The sequence below is a fragment of the Eschrichtius robustus genome, chromosome 5, assembly GCF_028021215.1.
Source record: "Eschrichtius robustus isolate mEscRob2 chromosome 5, mEscRob2.pri, whole genome shotgun sequence".
Classification (NCBI taxonomy): domain Eukaryota; kingdom Metazoa; phylum Chordata; class Mammalia; order Artiodactyla; family Eschrichtiidae; genus Eschrichtius; species Eschrichtius robustus.
Window position 1 is genome coordinate 74,115,837 of NC_090828.1, and position 17,082 is coordinate 74,132,918.

General features: G+C 44.8%; 1 protein-coding gene across 2 annotated transcripts in view; it reads left to right on the top strand.

Moving 5' to 3' along the window:
* Window positions 1–17,082, top strand: part of ACVR1 (activin A receptor type 1) — a 125,737-nt gene that overhangs the window by 72,288 nt on the left and 36,367 nt on the right. For both annotated transcript variants that reach the window (XM_068545084.1, XM_068545085.1), the window contains one exon: window positions 15,985–16,248. In XM_068545084.1, coding sequence (XP_068401185.1) covers window positions 15,985–16,248 — 264 coding nt within the window. The remainder of the gene's footprint in view (window positions 1–15,984; window positions 16,249–17,082) is intronic.

Below are 17,082 nucleotides of genomic sequence, written 5' to 3' on the forward strand. Positions count from 1 at the left end.
ATCCCCCAAGGGACACTTGACAATGTCTGGAGACGTAATAGGCAAGTTGCTAGGATTTTTCCTCTTTTTAGTTGCTACATAATATGATCAGTAAAAAAATAAATAAATAAAGAATGTTGTGAAATGAAGTCCCTCCAAATTCTGTGTGCTTCCCTAGGTACGGTAGCAGTTCTGTGTGGTCGGACAATCCTTCAGGTTTCCTGTGCTGTCCTGGTGGACTCTTGGTGTGGGCACGGTAGAAAAAAAAAAGAGTGGAAGAGAAATTGAGGTGGAAATGTAATATGAATAGAGAAGAAGTGGAGAAAGAATGGGGAAAGAGGAGGTGAAAAGGGCATTTATGGAACAATGTTAGCAACCCTGCCATTGGTTGTTTTTTCCTGCTTTAAGCTCTTAAGCTGCCCAAAGGATCCAGCAAATGACCTCTTAATGCCAGAGTGAAGATCTGTAATGAAACAAGTTAGTCTGGCTGAAATGGAAATGGATGCCACTAAGGTTTTGCTGTTGAATATAACACCAGCACTAGGATGTTTACAGATATGGAAAAGAACACATCATCCTTTCGTTGTGATAGCTTTTTTTTTTTTTTTTAAAACAATATCCAGTGAGTGCTACAACCTAGAGTACTCTGATCTTAATAGCGGTGGCCTTAGTCTTGTCTTCCCTCAATGACTCAACTCCTAGTTAACTATCAATAGCATGTTCTGTGAAAAGACTCTTTGTTTTTGCATATTTACTAGAAAAATTTTTTTTAAAAAAACCACTGAGAACTAATTGTAATATACTCAACATTAGTCATAAAGCAAATGTCGAGTACAAAATACTTAACCAAAAGAGGTAAATAATAGGGAAAATAACTAAAAACTTTATATTAGCCTCGTAGATTGTCTAGTGCAGGGCTTTAGACTACCAGGTTTTTTGTTTGTTTTTTTTTGTTTTAATTTATTTATTTATTATTTTGGCTGCGTTGGGTCTTCATTGCTGCGCACGGGCTTTCTCTAGTTGCGGCAAGCAGGGGCTACTCTTCCTCGCGGTGCGCGGGCTTCTCATTGTGGTGGCTTCTCTTGTTGCAGAGCACGGGCTCTAGGTGCACGGGCTTCAGTAGTTGTGGCACGTGGGCTCTAGAGCTTAGGCTCAGTAGTTGTGGCACACGGGCTTAGTTGCTCCGCGGCATGTGGAATCTTCCTGGACCAGGGCTCGAACCCATGTCCCCTGCATTGGCTGATGGGTTCTTAACCACTGCGCCACCAGGGAAGCCCTAGACTACCAAGTTTAAAAGGAAACAGACCCAGGTTTCATGTTTGCAGAGCAGCTATGGCACCTTATTAATTGAGCTTCAGTGGCGCTAATGGCATTCTTGGTGCATAAATAAGAAAGTCATAGAGATTTTGTTCTAATATATTTTGTTGGGTATTGTACTCCTCTTAGTCTATTAAAAACAAACAAAAAACCAGAAAGCTTCTTTCCCTTTGTCTCCCCAATTACTCCCAGATGTCTTTTAAATATTGATTAGATACAGTGTTAACATGTCAAATAAGAAGTCCCAAAGAGTACTTTTGGCAGAGTTTGACTAGTATGAGTGTACTTTAGAACATTTCTCAATTTCTGTGGAATTCTAAATGCTCTGGGGCCAAAAAGACCCAGTAAGTTTGGAAAATACTGCTTACTAGAACTATCTCTTTGATGATTTATAGGTAATATTTATTGAGTGGTTAATATGTGCCCAATGTTGGGCTGTTTTATGTTCGTTATTTCCCATAATCCTCATCATTACCCTAATGAGATAGGTTAGTGGGGATGTGCTTTTGAACTGGTTAAAACTCTTGCTTAAGATTATACAGCCAACAAAAGGTGTGTTACACTTTGAGGATTGGTATTCAAGAGTTTCAGTCATTATCGGTCTTCTTCAGAATTTTGTATTTTTTGGTACCCTAAATTAGCTACATCCACATTCATATTACATCTGGTACATCTAGAATCCAGCTCAATCCAGTCCGTTTGAGAGGCTGAGGTGAGAGCTTCCAGTAGCAAATGATGAATCCCTTTTACCTGGGTTTGTGTTTTTTATTTCTCTCTCACACCAATATTCATTTTTCATGTTCATTATATATACAACTCCAGCTGCAGGAAGATTTTTATTTGCTCTCACAGAGAAGAGCACTTGAGCCCTAATTACCCGTATATCCTTCCTTTTCCTTCCCATTAATAAGACTAATCATGCTCTAATACTGCTATTATGCCACCCGGGAGAAGTCCATTTTTGTTCCAGAACCGGCTTGTTTGGTTTTACCTTTGTCCCTGTGAGCATTTGCAGGGACGACCATGACACAAATAACTTAAAGTGGAATACTGCTTCTTCAAAAATATTTCAAAGCTAAGATGACCCACATTTTATTAAATTTGCAAGCCATAGTTAGATTTTATTGCAGCAAGGAAGGCTGGACTTTTGCAGGGTTTCGTTGCAAGAGATTTTGGCCTGTCTTAGAGAAGAGAGAAGATTGCTAAGTACTAAATTATTTTGTGGGTTGACTTGATTTTAGTATTTCCAAAGCCATCACTACTCAGACTTTCCAGCCCAATTACCCAATGAGAGAAGGAAGGAGATCACTTCAATAGACTTTTTGTTAGGGTCCACAAAGGTGCCCCTCTTTGCCACTGGGGGTGAAGAATAGAATAAGCCTTTCTTTGAATTTCTCATTATTGAGAATTCAGGAAGTTCGTGAAGGGGTGAATGAATGTAAGAGAAATGTCTCAGTATTAAATTTGTTGCTCTCATTTCTCATTACTATAATTTATCCCTTTTGTTCAGAATCAAATCTTTTTCATTGACACATCATCATGTGAGAGATTTGTTGGGGAGGGAGATGAGATGTACTGAGCTATTGGCCACTATGAGGACCTAAAATGTAAACATCAGGTGAAGCTGTACACTTTTAAGATACTGCTTCTTTATTGTCACATTTTCTCACCTAACAGAATGAGTATATTATTGATGCAAGGTGAGCTGTGACAAAGCTTCCTTTCAGCTTTTCCTTTCTGGGGAATGTTTGTTTCAGCTGTGGGTAGTTAAACTAAATCCACATCCAATTTTTTTTTTCCCAGTGAACATTATAAAATGTTCATATTCAATGCATTTATATGAGAGGAGTTAGTGGTAGGGTGTGGAGAGGACTCTAAAAATTCAATCAGAGTCAAATATTGAACAGATGGGAAAACAAATCCAAGGCCCTAGCCCATTAAATGGTTTCCTTGTGGTCAACAGTGAGTGGGCAGTGCAATAGCTTCTAAGCTTCTGTTTTATAAAGATCGGTCTCAAGGGGGAGAGGGTGGATGCCGTCTCCTCTTTATGGAAAAACTGGCGAAGCAGGAGATTTGTAGGGATGGCATGTGTGCTACTTTTGCTCTTGAAAAGTAAACACCAAGGAAAACAAAACATTGAAAAATTAATTTGTAGACTCAAGACATAGAAAACAAACTTATGGTTACCAAAGGGGAAAGGGGGTGAGGGAGGGATAAATTAGGAGTGTGGGATTAGCAGATACAAACTACTATATATAAAATAGATAAACAACAAGGTCCTACTGTATAGCACAGGGAAATATATTCAATATCCTATAATAAACCATAATGGAAAAAATATGAAAAAGAATATGATGTATGTATAACTGAATCACTTTGCTGGATACCAGAAACTAACACAACATTGTAAATCAACTATACTTCAATAAAAATTTTTAAAAATTAATTTGTAATTCCCAAACATTACCAACTGTCCTCCAGAACTTCCCTCTGTAGCCCAGCATGACCTCAGGCAAGCTTCCATAGATAATGGTTATATGAAATAGTCATAATTACTCAGAACTCGTGTCGATTCCAAGATAGTGTAAGACACAGGGCAGGACAGCCTTCAAAATTTTCACTGTGACTCACAGTAAGAAACATTTTAGAGTTAGACCCAGTGCATCTACATTTAGAAACATTTTGGAGTATGACCCGCGTGCATCTGAAAAGAAAATTTCATGAAAGAGTGATTACTCTTACTATGCTAATGTACTCCTGCTTCTTCTCTTTTTTATTCTATTCAGTTTTATTTCATTTAGAAAGAAAGAAAGAAACCTTGTCTTGAACCAGTAAATCAATTTCGCTACCCACAAATGGGTCATAACCCACAGTTTAAGAAAGACCCCTCCAGTCTGCTCCCAAGAGCTCGCTGCTGGGAAGTCCTGGCTGCCCTCAGGTGAAAGCTCTGACAGCTAACCCAGATAGTCTCCAGCAAAGCTGGCCCAGACCTTTTAAAAATTTATTTATTTATTTATATATTTATTTTTGCGACTTCATGTAGCCTGACCATCCTCTCTCTGCAAGCCAGTCATTTGACAGGAAGAGGGAAGTTTACATATGTGCCTTCTCAGCCGTGGTCATAACACTGGAACAGCTGCTGCCTGATTCTAATCAGCTGAATCTGAGCTCTGCAGAGCTGGGTGTTTCCTAGATCCACGGTAATGCTGCATCTAATTCTTTGTTATGGGTTAGAGGGGAACATGGACTTTCTGAGGATATGTATATTTGGGGCATGCGGGAAGGAGAGAAGGAATAGGAGGCAGAAAGAGAAATTCCTCTTGGAAGGGGGTGGTGAAATTCACCTTAAAGCAAGAACAAAAACCTCTGCTTATATATATATATATATTTTTTTTTTAATTAATTAATTAATTAATTTATTTTTGGCTGTGTTGGGTCTTCGTTTCTGTGCGAGGGCTTTCTCTAGTTGTGGCGAGCGGGGGCCACTCTTCATCGCGGTGTGCGGGCCTCTCACTATCGTGGCCTCTCTTGTTGAGGAGCACAGGCTCCAGACGCGCAGGCTCAGTAGTTGTGGCTCACGGGCCTAGTTGCTCCGCGGCATGTGGGATCTTCCCAGACCAGGGCTCGAACCCGCGTCCCCTGCATTAGCAGGCAGATTCTCAACCACTGCGCCACCAGGGAAGCCCCCATCTGCTTATATTTTTTATTCAAACGGTGATTTGGAGCAGGGAGTAGCCTCTTTAATTTATTATTTGCTGCATTTGTTTGCCTTCTGAATTCTGGTATTTACACTAAGCCAATATAAATGAAAAAAAAAATCACACCCATTCGGTAAAGCTATAAGGAATAGATAGAGAAAGGAAAAAAAACCCAACAGTCCAGTTTAAACTTTGGCTCCTGTGATGTATGTAATGCTGCAGGATGCCGTGCAGAGTTACACAGTGTTTATCTTTAACATTATGTCCTAGTTCATATGCTTCACGCTGTCAGTTTTGCAAAGGGTTAGGGTAATTTTTGATAATTCAATGGTGTTGCTAATCAGAGTGTCTTCTGAAAGGAAGGCTCTTGGCCATGCATAGGAATCAAGCCTTTCTCAGGAGAGAGACAGAGTCAGACACCATCGTGAGCTGCCTTCTTCCTTTTTACCGTGTTTCTGTATGTGGGTTCCCTCAGCTCTCAAGAGCCGCTACCGCAGAGCCATGCTTAGCAGTAACAGGGTGGTGGTGAGCAGTCAACCATGCAAAGTGAGACCTAGGGTGAGAGAGGCCAGGACCTGGTGGTGGTGTTTTCTCTCTAGTGTCTAAGACAGTGCCTGGCATGTATTTGGTGCTCAGTGAATATTTGACAAATGAATGAATAAATAATTATCATAATACAGAAAAGGTAATAAGAGACCCAGGAACTGATCTGGGCTGGGGACAGGGTAAGAAAGCATACCATCCTTTCAAAGAATTTATTCCAAGTTTGGGAAAAGAGAATCAGTGATAAGACAATCTTACATTCTCGCAGTTGATAAATTACCATGAGCGCACGGGGTAGGCACTGGTGATGTCAGCATACCTAGAAGGGGTTTTTGCTGTCAAAGAGTCACAGTCTAGTTGGAGGAGACAAAGGTTACAGCACAGCACTAGGGGTGTTGGCCGGAAGGGCCTTCATGGCACACCAGGCTGGGACTGGGGACAGGCAGGGTTTGGGAGGATGAACAGGCATTAGACCAGCAAAGGAAGGACTGAGAAGGACTTTTTAGGCAGGGGAAGGGCCAAGCCCAGAGAAGTGGGGGGATACAGGTCACCACCCGGGTGGTCCAGCATGGCCAGAGCAGCCTCCAGAAGGCATTCGGGTTGAGATTTGAGGCCCTACTAGCCTGGCAGGGCCTTGTGCATGAGGCGTTTGTCTTCGATGCTGAGGGCAGTGAGAGCTATTGAAAGATTAATTAGATGCACTTTGTGTGCCTTGAAAGAATTTTGTGGTAGAAGTGGATCGCAGGCTACAGCAAGATTAGAGGTGAAGGGACGGGAAAAACTAGTCCTCCTGCAGGGTCGGGGCAGACAGGCCCACATGCTGCCTTTTCAAAGGCATCCCAACTATAGCAACTTGATGGTGGCCAACAAAACAAAAACAAAACAAAAACAAAACCCTTAGTTCCAAGAGAAGACCTTTGTTGCAGGTAGCTCACAAATAAAAACAGCAGCAGCGAACGACAATAATTCAATACTAATTTCCGTTATGAAAACAGAAGGCTGAGCTGCTGACTTTCCTAGCAACTTTTGCAAGACATTTAAATCCCTCTAGCTGGTCCTTTGTTCCTGTGTTGCCATGGAGTGTCAATAAGCCCAGCTCAGAATAACCCGGGCAGTGACATGAGAGGTGCAGCTTGCTCGCTGGCATGGTGGCAGGCCAGGTTGCGCTGTTTTCATTGCCCCCGTCCTGGGAAGAGGACTGGGCAGCTGGTTGCCCGGGCAGCTGTGAAAGGTGCATGTCTCCTGGCTGCCCGGAGTTTGAAAGGCAACCAAAACTTGCCTGCCTACTGAGCATGTGCAGCTCGCGTCTGAGCAGATAGCAACTGAAAATAGCCCACTGCACACCTGTCCCTTGTACACCAGCCCCTGGCCGACGGCCATTTGGGACAGTGTGGGCTCCCTGGGTGGATAGGTGAGGGGCTGAGCGGATCTCAGGGGTTCTTAGGAAGATCCTGGGAACTTCGGCCCTGGCGTAAAAGGAAACGAAAAAGCAGCAGGCTCCTCTGAGCAGTTCCACTGGGCACTTCTGTGGTTAGCGGGTGGCCACCGTGCTTGCATATGCGCAGTATGTGCTGAAGACGCCATACCGTTCTCTGTGCTCAGCCAAACTGGGGTCCGACAAACAGACTGAGAGGTATACGTTTTCTCTTGGAGGGAAAGGCTTTCCTCAAACACTCCTAGACGGTAGCCATCGTGGTGTGCCCTGCCTCACTTTTGGAGAGGGGAGGCGTTGAGTTAAAACTATTTTGTTTGATTTTCTACCTGCTCTCTAATCCCCAGTGACTGTCAGTAGATCACTTCTACAAGGTGCCTCTTTGCTAGATCATTCTTTCTCAGCAGTCCAAATGTGGGCACAGAACAGAATCAACATGTTAGGAGCTGTCTGTTTCCCTTTGGGACTCTTTCCACGTCCTTCCGGGCTTTCATCTCTGCTGCGGGCTTGCCATCGTTGGGCAGGCTTGGCACGCCGATGTGGATGGAAGCAGGCTCTGGAAGGAAATACTTCTGAAGTGACTGGTGGTACTCAAGCTACTATTTAAAAGTGACCCTTCTTAGAGTCTTGGGTTATCTTTAGGCCGTCAGTGCTCTACAGCCACAGGAGCCAAAAGGGAGTCTGTGGAAACTCTGGCCTGTTGCTCTCGCCTCGCTTTGTGTTTAGATTTCTTGCCCCTCAGCCAGTGGCCTCGTGACACATCTCAGATTTAGCTGCCTTTCTTCTGCCAAGGTCCAAGATTATTGCGGAAGCTGGGAATGGTGTGCTGTGCCACAGAGACTGGGGCGTGGGGGGAGGGCATGTGTGTTTAAAAAGCCAGTTCTGGTTCACAGCATTCTGAAGAAAGTCTTTCTGTTTCTACCTTGAGTGTAGGCACCCGGAGCCTTTCTGTGGGCTCCGGGGTGAAAAAGAATAAGCTCAAAATGACCTACACTCAACTGTCTTATGGTGACTGTAGGATCTTTAGTCTAGGATGAGGAAGCCAATCTTTAGCGTGTTGAATTTGGGAATTAATGAATTCTTGTGAACCATATTAATTAGACTGATGGGGTAAAGAAGATAGGCAAGACAAAGATCAAGTTATAAAGGCTGGAATACAGATGCACAAGGCGTGTATTCATGGGACTGAAGACATGGGATTCCTTCTTTCTTTGACCTTTCATGGAGATCTGGACCCGGTAGGGCCTTGGGACATGACTGGGAAATTGGGAGATAGGGAAGCAGCAATATCAGAGGCTTGGGCTCTGCCCTAGTTTTTCACCCTTGGATATCTTGATCTCTTTGGCTTCATTTGGGCTGGAAAGAAAATAGTCTAGAAATTACCTTGTTCCCTCTGCGCTCTTCTCTGGGATGGGGTGGGGTAGGGTAGGGAGCTAGAGAGGAAGAATTTAGCTGAATTTAACTAATTCTAGGCATTTTCGCCTTGAGCTCTGGGTGCCACGATGCCTAGAGGCTGGCATTCTAAGGCTGTTGTTAACAAATTGGAGCCGTGCCCATCTTTTGAAGGGTTTATCTCTGTGATTTGAAAGCTTCCGGAAAGGGTGTGGGGATGTGGTGGCGGCTGGCGGAGGGTAAGCAGAGCAAAGGTTGGCAGCCTTGGAGGTTCTGTCCCTGATTCCCAGAGACAAACGTCACGTAGGGCAGTGGAGGAGAAACAGAAGTGCGAGCTGGGCCTTCTCTGCTGTGCGTTCCCGTGTAGAGCCCTCGTTTAGGGTGTCCTGTGAAACCAGAATTTTCAGTGCAGAGCCTGGGTAGGAAACCCTTGCTGGAGCAGCTGTGCACTCCCCAGATACCCCGGGAGGAGGGGGAGACAACCAGAAAGAGTCAGGAACACCTTTTCCCACACTGTGATCGGAGCTTCTAGCCTAAGACATGCTGTAGATGGTACCACATCACTGGCTCTCCTGAATCTGAACGAGGAATGACTTCTCTGAAATGTTTCTACTTCCTCAGCTTTGTTCCCCTTCTTCAGTCTGTGGTCCTCTCTGTTACTCTCCCAACGAGTAGAGCTACACTCAGATGCAAGAACTGTCAGTACCATGTGGGGTGGGCTGCGGTGGGGTGCTTTTCATCAGGCCTCGTAATCATCTGTTTCTCTGAAGCGACGATTCGAGAAGTTTGAAGACAAAATGAAGAAAGGGGTCCTTATGTCCCCCCGATGAAGGAGTCGCTTCACAGACATGGCACATGTGTTAAAGCCACGTCTTTGCTATGTTCAGGGAGTCATAAAAAGCATGGAAGAGACAGAGCAGCCTCGTCTTACGTCATACCCCACAGTGCTCTTTAACTTGTTAGTCATTTAAACACAGACTGAGTTTTTGGCTTTGAAATAGAAGGTGAGGCTGCTGCATTCGGCTTAACTTACAGGGATTATTTCAGAGACCAGGAGGCAGCCCAGCCACAAAATAAACAGATGGAATTCTCCCCCCCCCCGCCCAGCTTCGGCAGTTCAAATGCAGGGTGACTTAGGAATCCTTATCACCTTCAGCAAAGCAAGAAGGGGAAAATGATGTAATTCACTCTTCCTCACTCCCTGCTGAAAATGCCATTGTTTTCACTGATAGGAGAAAAAGGGCGGCAGAGACCGGGGGCCTCTTTTTCCCTGCTGAGCAGGCAAGTCCTGCAGGACCTCCCTAAACTGGCTGAAGCCAAGGCGCTCGTTGTGTTTTGGTCGTCCTCATCACCGTAACATCCTAGTAGGCAAAAGTCCTCAAATCAGTCATCCAAGGAAGGACCTCCCATAAAAGCCTTGCTGTTCTATTGCTGTATTAAATTATGCCTTGCTTTTGGAACTCTTGCATTTTACCTCTGTCTTCCAACACACAAACAAGCAAACACAAAACCTACCACACCACAGAAAGTACGAATTTTCCACACTTGTAAGCCCGAGGAGGTGAGCAGGTGTGACGCTGTGGCGAGCTCCTGTAGGGAGAAGGGGTTTGCACGGACACGCTGGCTCGGTGACTAAGCCTTGCCTGAAGATCTCTGCTGACATTTAAAGACTTTATAGGCTCAGTCTTCTCTGAAAACCAGCATCATGTCTCTTCCCACCTCTAAATCCTGTCTGTGAAGAGAAAATTCATTCTGAAACAAACGCTCATCAGGCTTGTCCTCCTGCCAAGTGCTGAGGCGGCGGTGGGGAGCATAACAGGCTCCGTGAGCAAAGCAGGCTCAGTTCCTCCCCTCACGGGGCTCACAGTCTGCAGGGAAGACTCGGGCGGTCAGCAGCCGTGCAGACGCACGTATGTGAGCGCAGACAGGCGGCTCCTGCTTTACGTTTGGGTGTGTGAACAAACGCTTCCCTGAGGAGGTAACAGGTGAGGTGAGATCTGAGGGGAAGATGGGCACTCACTGGGTGGATGGGGGCGTCGGCAGGGAGGGAGCCGAGCATCCCACGTGGAGGGAATTCCACACCTAACAGACCTGAGCTCCTGAAGCAGGAGGAGCCCTTCCCAGAACTGAGGGGATCTGAGGGGAAGCTGAAGAGGCAGAAAGCAGGTCAACCAGGGCTTTTGCAGGCCGGGGTGACCACTGTGTGTCCCTTTTTTTTTTTTTTTGGCAGCTTACGCAGCTTGAGGGATCTTACTTCCCTGACCAGGGATTGAACCTGGGCCACGGCAGTGAAAGCATCGAGTCCTAACCACTGGACTGTCAGGGAATTCTCTGTATCTCCTTTTTTAGGGTCATGGAATCAAGCTTGTTCATCTGAGTGGGGGTGAGTCTGGTCAGCTCAGTGGGGGAACACTGGAGGAAGAACACATCTGGAGTGGAGGCATCATGAGTTCAAAATCGTGGAAACCCTACCGTCATTTTTTGTTGTCATTATTCTAATTTGTATGTGATCCTATTCAAATGCCTCTATTCTCTCTCTTAACTCCTGGAACATATTTGCTTCTTGGCTTTTACAGCTTTACCAAGCATCAATTTCTCTGATCAGGAAAAAAAAAAAAAAATTTGGTTTCTCTAAGTGGATGTTTTATTATAATGAGAGCATTTAGGTACTTGGGTGTCTTTTATTTCTGGGCGTATAGCCTGCCTTCTTGCCAGGCCATCAAATGCCCTTCACTAGGCATTCCGGACAGACCTTTGTGTTTCCGTCTTAGGAGCAGGCTTGCTGGCAGTGATACCTGGCATTGCAAAATCCTTCCGTAAGCCTTTGTTTAATGCCAGAGATCTCAAATGCTTTCAGATTCTGGAGAGGTGCCACACTGCACTCTCGGATTAGGAGCTGATGGAAGGACTCCCATATCTATGAGCCTAATATAAGCTGTCATTTCAAATGAATGAATCGTTTATGCTGTTGGAAAGAGTCCAGGGATGGTTGGGGTTCCTTTTTTAGCCTGTAAAGTTCTGAGCTATTGGACTTTTATAGCAGTAGTCTAATAACTGCCTATTATTTGTGCTGCTTTGAGTTGAGCCTACAAGAGATTCAGCCTGTTTCTTTTGCTGACTCCTGGGATCACGGCTACAGGCTGGTTGACTTGGACCATTTTCTCATTTGTCTTTTCTGTCAAGGACTTTAGTGGGAAACATGGGGTTTTGTTCACCATTTAGAATGATAATCAGTTTAGATGCCTTAGAGTATTCTGGAGTGCACGACTGGGCAGGTGGGCGGGAGAGCATGGAGAGCCGTTTGTAGCTTGCGCCCAGATTGCTCCAGTCCCACTTAAGACATCAATGCGGGTACGTTTACTACGAGGCACGAGATTATCCCAAACTGTGGACAGTCTTAAAAAGTCCTCGATGCTCTTTGCTCTGCCTCTTCCTCTGCCAGTTTAGGATTAGGCTGTGAGAGTAGGGGTGTCCAGATGGTGAGCGCGTGAGTATCGCCCAGAACAAGAAAAATCTTTTAAATGTTTTGGCTGCGGTGAACCCCTGGGATTCCGAGCCTGTACCTCTGGCTGCGGAGCCAGCCCTGGCTCCTTCCAGGTGGTGCCGAGGACTCCCTGCTGCTCCCAGCCAGAGGCGGGCTGCGAGTGTGTTCACACGGGCCTGGTTCTGGGGTTGCAGAGGGCACAGGGTGCCAGCCAGGCCACTGAGTACTGCCGGGAGGTGCCTTTAGAACAGACAGTGTGGGTGAGCTCCGCACACAGGGAATACCTCTGGCTTGATGTTTCAGTTACTGCATTATTTAAATGAGTGTCAATTAGGTAGAGTAGCCTGGCTGCCTTCTGCCAGGGCACTTCCTAGTTATTAGCACAGGCAAGTGTAAAATGCTTCATATCAGATGCGGTGCTTCCTGGCTGGACTGTTGAAAATCAGTCACAGAAGGTGATTATCCTTCCTCGGCGTTCCCTGATGTGTAGAGTATTTATAGCCTGGTCTGAGAGATTAGAGGTCCACAGACCCTTGCTTGGGGCCCTAAAAAAGCTTTGTGATAATTCTCACACCTCCCCGACCCACCAGGCTACCCCAAATAAGATATCACAGGCCCATACATGCTATGGTTATTCCTAAATTTTAACAAGACCAAAACAGTGAGTCATAGGCATTTGGGGGGCCTGCCGTGTTCCTTAGACTTGTGGATATTAAGATCTGAAAATGTTACTACCTTGCTTTTAACCTGCTTTGTTGAATTAGTAATCCTAGCTTAGAAAATCCTTTTGGCATCTCTTCGACTAATCCACTCCGTCGGATGAAATTGCCAAAGTGGCGTTTAACTGAAGTGTGTGCGTACGTGCAGACATGTGCATGGGTGTATGGGGTCGTTCTCGTGAATTTAGGGTCTTCATTTATATCTGGCTGTATATAAAAGAATTGATTCACGAAGGGCTCTGCTAATCAGTTATATGGGAATATACAAATTCAAGAAGATTAAATGTTGGTGAAAAGCAAAATAGGAAGCGAAGTTGTTGACGGTTTTGTACTTTCCCATTTGCTAACTGCTGAACTGGGCTTATGGTCCCTCCATAGCAGGGATTGAGTTAATTATTACATATTACTTGAGCTGTCTTTCTTCCTCTTTTTCCCTTTTTCCTGATTGTGGTGGGGAAGATATGAAAACCTTGGTTTTCGACTTCGTTTAGGACCCCACAGGATGAGATCTGATTAAGATCTATACCTCATTATGCCTGGGTGCACTGCACAGTTGCCTGTAGTGGGTTGAATCTTACTAAAGATGGTATTTACTTGAGGCTGCTCAATTCTGGCAAAATTCTCTAGGCTACAGTTTAAACATCTGTCAGACAGTCCCCACATCCTTTCAAAAGCTAGAGACCTTGGAAAGGCAGTAGGCCTCTTGCACCTGTGCACCTAGAGTTCAGTTTGGGCTGGAGCTTTAAGAGCAGAGTTCACTCTGAGGGCACACCAGGGAAATTATTATTGTTGTTATTTTATTTTTTTTAATTGACAGTTTTTTATTTGAACCACAGAGTGTCATTAATTCTTTGGTACCCTGGACCATCCATTCCCATAGGATCAGTGATGAGTGAACCCTGTATGGTCTACAGTTACTGTTTGCTGTTGTTCCTGGGGGACCATAGGTGCAGCGAGTGAGTGATTCGTACTCCTCAATTCATTATCAGCCTGTGATCAGCTCCTCTCCTATATTATTCTCACTTTACCCCTTCATCCTAACACTAACCCCACCTCCCCAACCCAGCATCAATAGGTACAACCTCCTTAATGTGTTAAGTATGTATTTTTGGATATCAATGACCTTTAAAAATTATTTAGGGTTTTGAAATACATGTTTGTGTTTCAAATTTACATAAATTGCCTTATTGCCCAGTTTTTAAAATAATTAATTAATTAATTAATTAATTAATTTATGGCTGTGTTGGGTCTTCGTTTCTGTGCGAGGGCTTTCTCTAGTTGCTGCGAGCGGGGGCCACTCTTCATCGCGGTGCGCGGGCCTCTCACTATCGCGGCCTCTCTTGTTGTGGAGCACAGGCTCCAGATGCGCAGGCTCGGTAATTGTGGCTCATGGGCCTAGTTGCTTCGCGGCATGTGGGATCTTCCCAGACCAGGGCTCGAACCCGTGTCCCCTGCATTGGCAGGCCGATTCTCAACCACTGCGCCACCGGGGAAGCCCCTGCAGTTTTTGAATATAGTCTTTTTAATTCGCTGCTGTGATCACAAACCAATATGACACCACTAACTCTGCCCCTCACCCCACCCATCCGTTTCCCTCCAAAGAATCATCACCTGTTGGGCAGCATAGTTGGCAACTCTCAGCCCAGCTTTGTGCCATGTGAGAGTGGCAAGCATGTCTAGACTCCCTAGAAATATTATCTTTCAACTTGCTTTTGGCAAGTGTAAACTTTTTGCTGGATTATGTCAACGGATATATATGTTTCTCATCCTCATAGAAATAGATTGGTGCTGGAATTTCTCTTGGATTTCTCTAGGCAGGGAGAAATAAAGACTGTCCCTTGGCTCATTAAAGTTATTGCTCATTAAAAATGTCTGCGGGCTCTTGATCCTCGGGGGGTGAGTCTGGTGACATACATACACTGTCAGCGGCTATTTTGGATTTTCTGCTTTCGGGCATGTCTTTGCTCTTGGATGAGCCCCTTGTGGTTTTCAAAAGACCTAGCAAGTCAATTATAAATAGAAGGCTTGTGTCTGTGTGTCTGCATGCCCTTACTCTGTGGGACAAGGCACCCACATTACAGTGGGCAGTGGACTATTTTTCACTCCTTTGAAGAGGGAAGAAGAAAGATGAAGACTGCTTTTTCTCTTTTTGAGATAACCCACACCTCTACACACACCCACACAAATCTGTGTAAATGAACTTGACATTTTCAAAGACCTTACCTTAAGGTCTCCTCTTGAAAGCACAGCCATCCAACCTGTTATTTTAAGAAAGAAGCAGTTCTCTCACAGACCTGCTAGAGAGGGTTCGGGGATTAGAAGGCAGCCTGTCTGTGCTGCAGACCTTCGGAGGGAGTTTTGAAAGCTGACTCTCTTTATGTGAACAGTGCTTTGGTGAAAGTGGTCTCATCAAGCTAATCAGTGGCCTCTAGGACTTGGCTGTTTACATTCTGTCTTCACTTTCCTTCCCCACTGGTGGAAACTGTTGGGACCAGCAAGTCTGAACTAATTATTCTAACAAAGGAGGGGAAAAGAAAGAGTGATTTGAAAGATGACACTGCAAGTGAGTGTTTTCAGAAAGAGGCAATTAGGAGGTCTGGGTAGGTGTGATTCACTGATGGTGCATCTTGCACCTTGGACCCGCCACCTGTGTGGGCTATTCCTTTGGTCCCACCTGTTACCTTACTGTTCAAACATTGTTTTATTCCCTTTGTCTTTTTGTGCCCTCACCCTCAATAATTGGTGCCAACTTGTTTCTGCCAGTTGAGAATGTTTGAGCAGTGTTTAATCTCGTAATTAATGTAAAAACTTCAGTGTTCTACTACTGAAGAATTAATCTAGACGTTTAGCTGAAAATATTGATAACATGGATATGTAAGTATAGACTGTGCATCCTTGTGAACTCTTACCATACCTGATGTATTTCTGAAGCAGACAGGTGACGGCAGCAACGTCAGCAATCCTGTATTAGTAGTTGATGGAGGTTCGTGTGGAGCTCACGGGAGCTGGTATTAACAGCTGCCATATATTTAGGAGCCTTTTTTTAAAACACAAAATAAAGGTAAAACATTTTATTTTGGTTCAAGAATCGGGATGTGAGAGCCCATCAGACCAGAGATACCATGAAAACCACAGTGGGAGAAGTTCATTTTCAGAAACCTGTGGACAGATGATAACCATTCTTAAGAGTACCCAGCTTATATAAACACATTCATATCTTGAGAAGCGATTATTATTTGGTGGTTGGTCAGCTGAGAGTTACAAGATAACAGAAATATGGAAATCATGGCCAGTGGTGATACTTCACCTGGCTTCGGTTAACGTGTTTGTAATGGTCTTGGAGAGACTGTATCGTTCCCCCAGTGGGGTTAAAACCCATGCGGTGATTTTTTTGTTTTCCTTCCTCTCTTCCCTTTGCAGATGAGAAGCCCAAGGTTAACCCCAGACTTTACATGTGTGTGTGTGAAGGCCTCTCCTGTGGAAATGAGGACCACTGTGAAGGCCAGCAGTGCTTTTCCTCGCTGAGCATAAACGATGGCTTCCACGTCTACCAGAAAGGCTGCTTCCAGGTCTATGAGCAGGGGAAGATGACCTGTAAGACCCCGCCGTCACCTGGCCAAGCTGTGGAGTGCTGCCAAGGGGACTGGTGTAACAGGAACATCACGGCCCAGCTGCCCACTAAAGGTTCCCGTGGACTTTCCTATTTCTAGATCAAGGGTTTTTGCTAGTATTGTCCTGATTCTGTGTGGGTTAAAGATGTAAGTAGCCACAAGGCTTTCCTCCTGCTCTTCCAACAGTGGGTGACAAGGGAAGTCCCTCTGGTGAGGAGGAGAAAGGCGTGGCCTTTTGGAATCTACAAGGAGGATGGATGTTTTCGGGAAAGTGAGCAAGGTGATGTCTACCTTGGGGATGGCTTGGCTGACCAGATCTCTCTTGGTGGTCATGAGCAGGTGAACAGCTCCTGACATCCTTTTCTGAAAGGAGCTGTGATGTCATAGTTTCTGAAACAGTTCTGCTCCGTAAATGCTCATCTCTATGTTGAGCGTGTAGGGAGGAAAGTGGAACATAAGACTCTGATGTCTGAGTGGAATACCTTTCCTTCTTTACGAGGAAGGAGACAACCTGTATCTGATGCCCAGCAATCTGTCACCGAAACTCGAAGCTGGGTGAGATTTCACATCAACCTTGTAGTTTATGTGGAATCTTCTCCGTATTATAGTCAATATGGATTTCAGTCCTCCTCTGAAACTGTTTCCTCATAAAATGAGCCCTAAATTGCTATCTCAGACTCCCTACAAACATGAATGTACCTTGGTCTTTGTAGACTCAGTCCAAGCCAAATTTACTCTCTTAATATATAGTACAGTTTTTTTTTTAAATCATAATTTTTTTTTAATGATGAAAGCTTTTATTTATTCATTTATTTATTTATTTATTTTTTGGCTGTGTTGGGTCTTTGTTTCTGTGCGAGGGCTTTCTCTAGTTGTGGCAAGTGGGGGCCACTCTTCATCGCGGTGC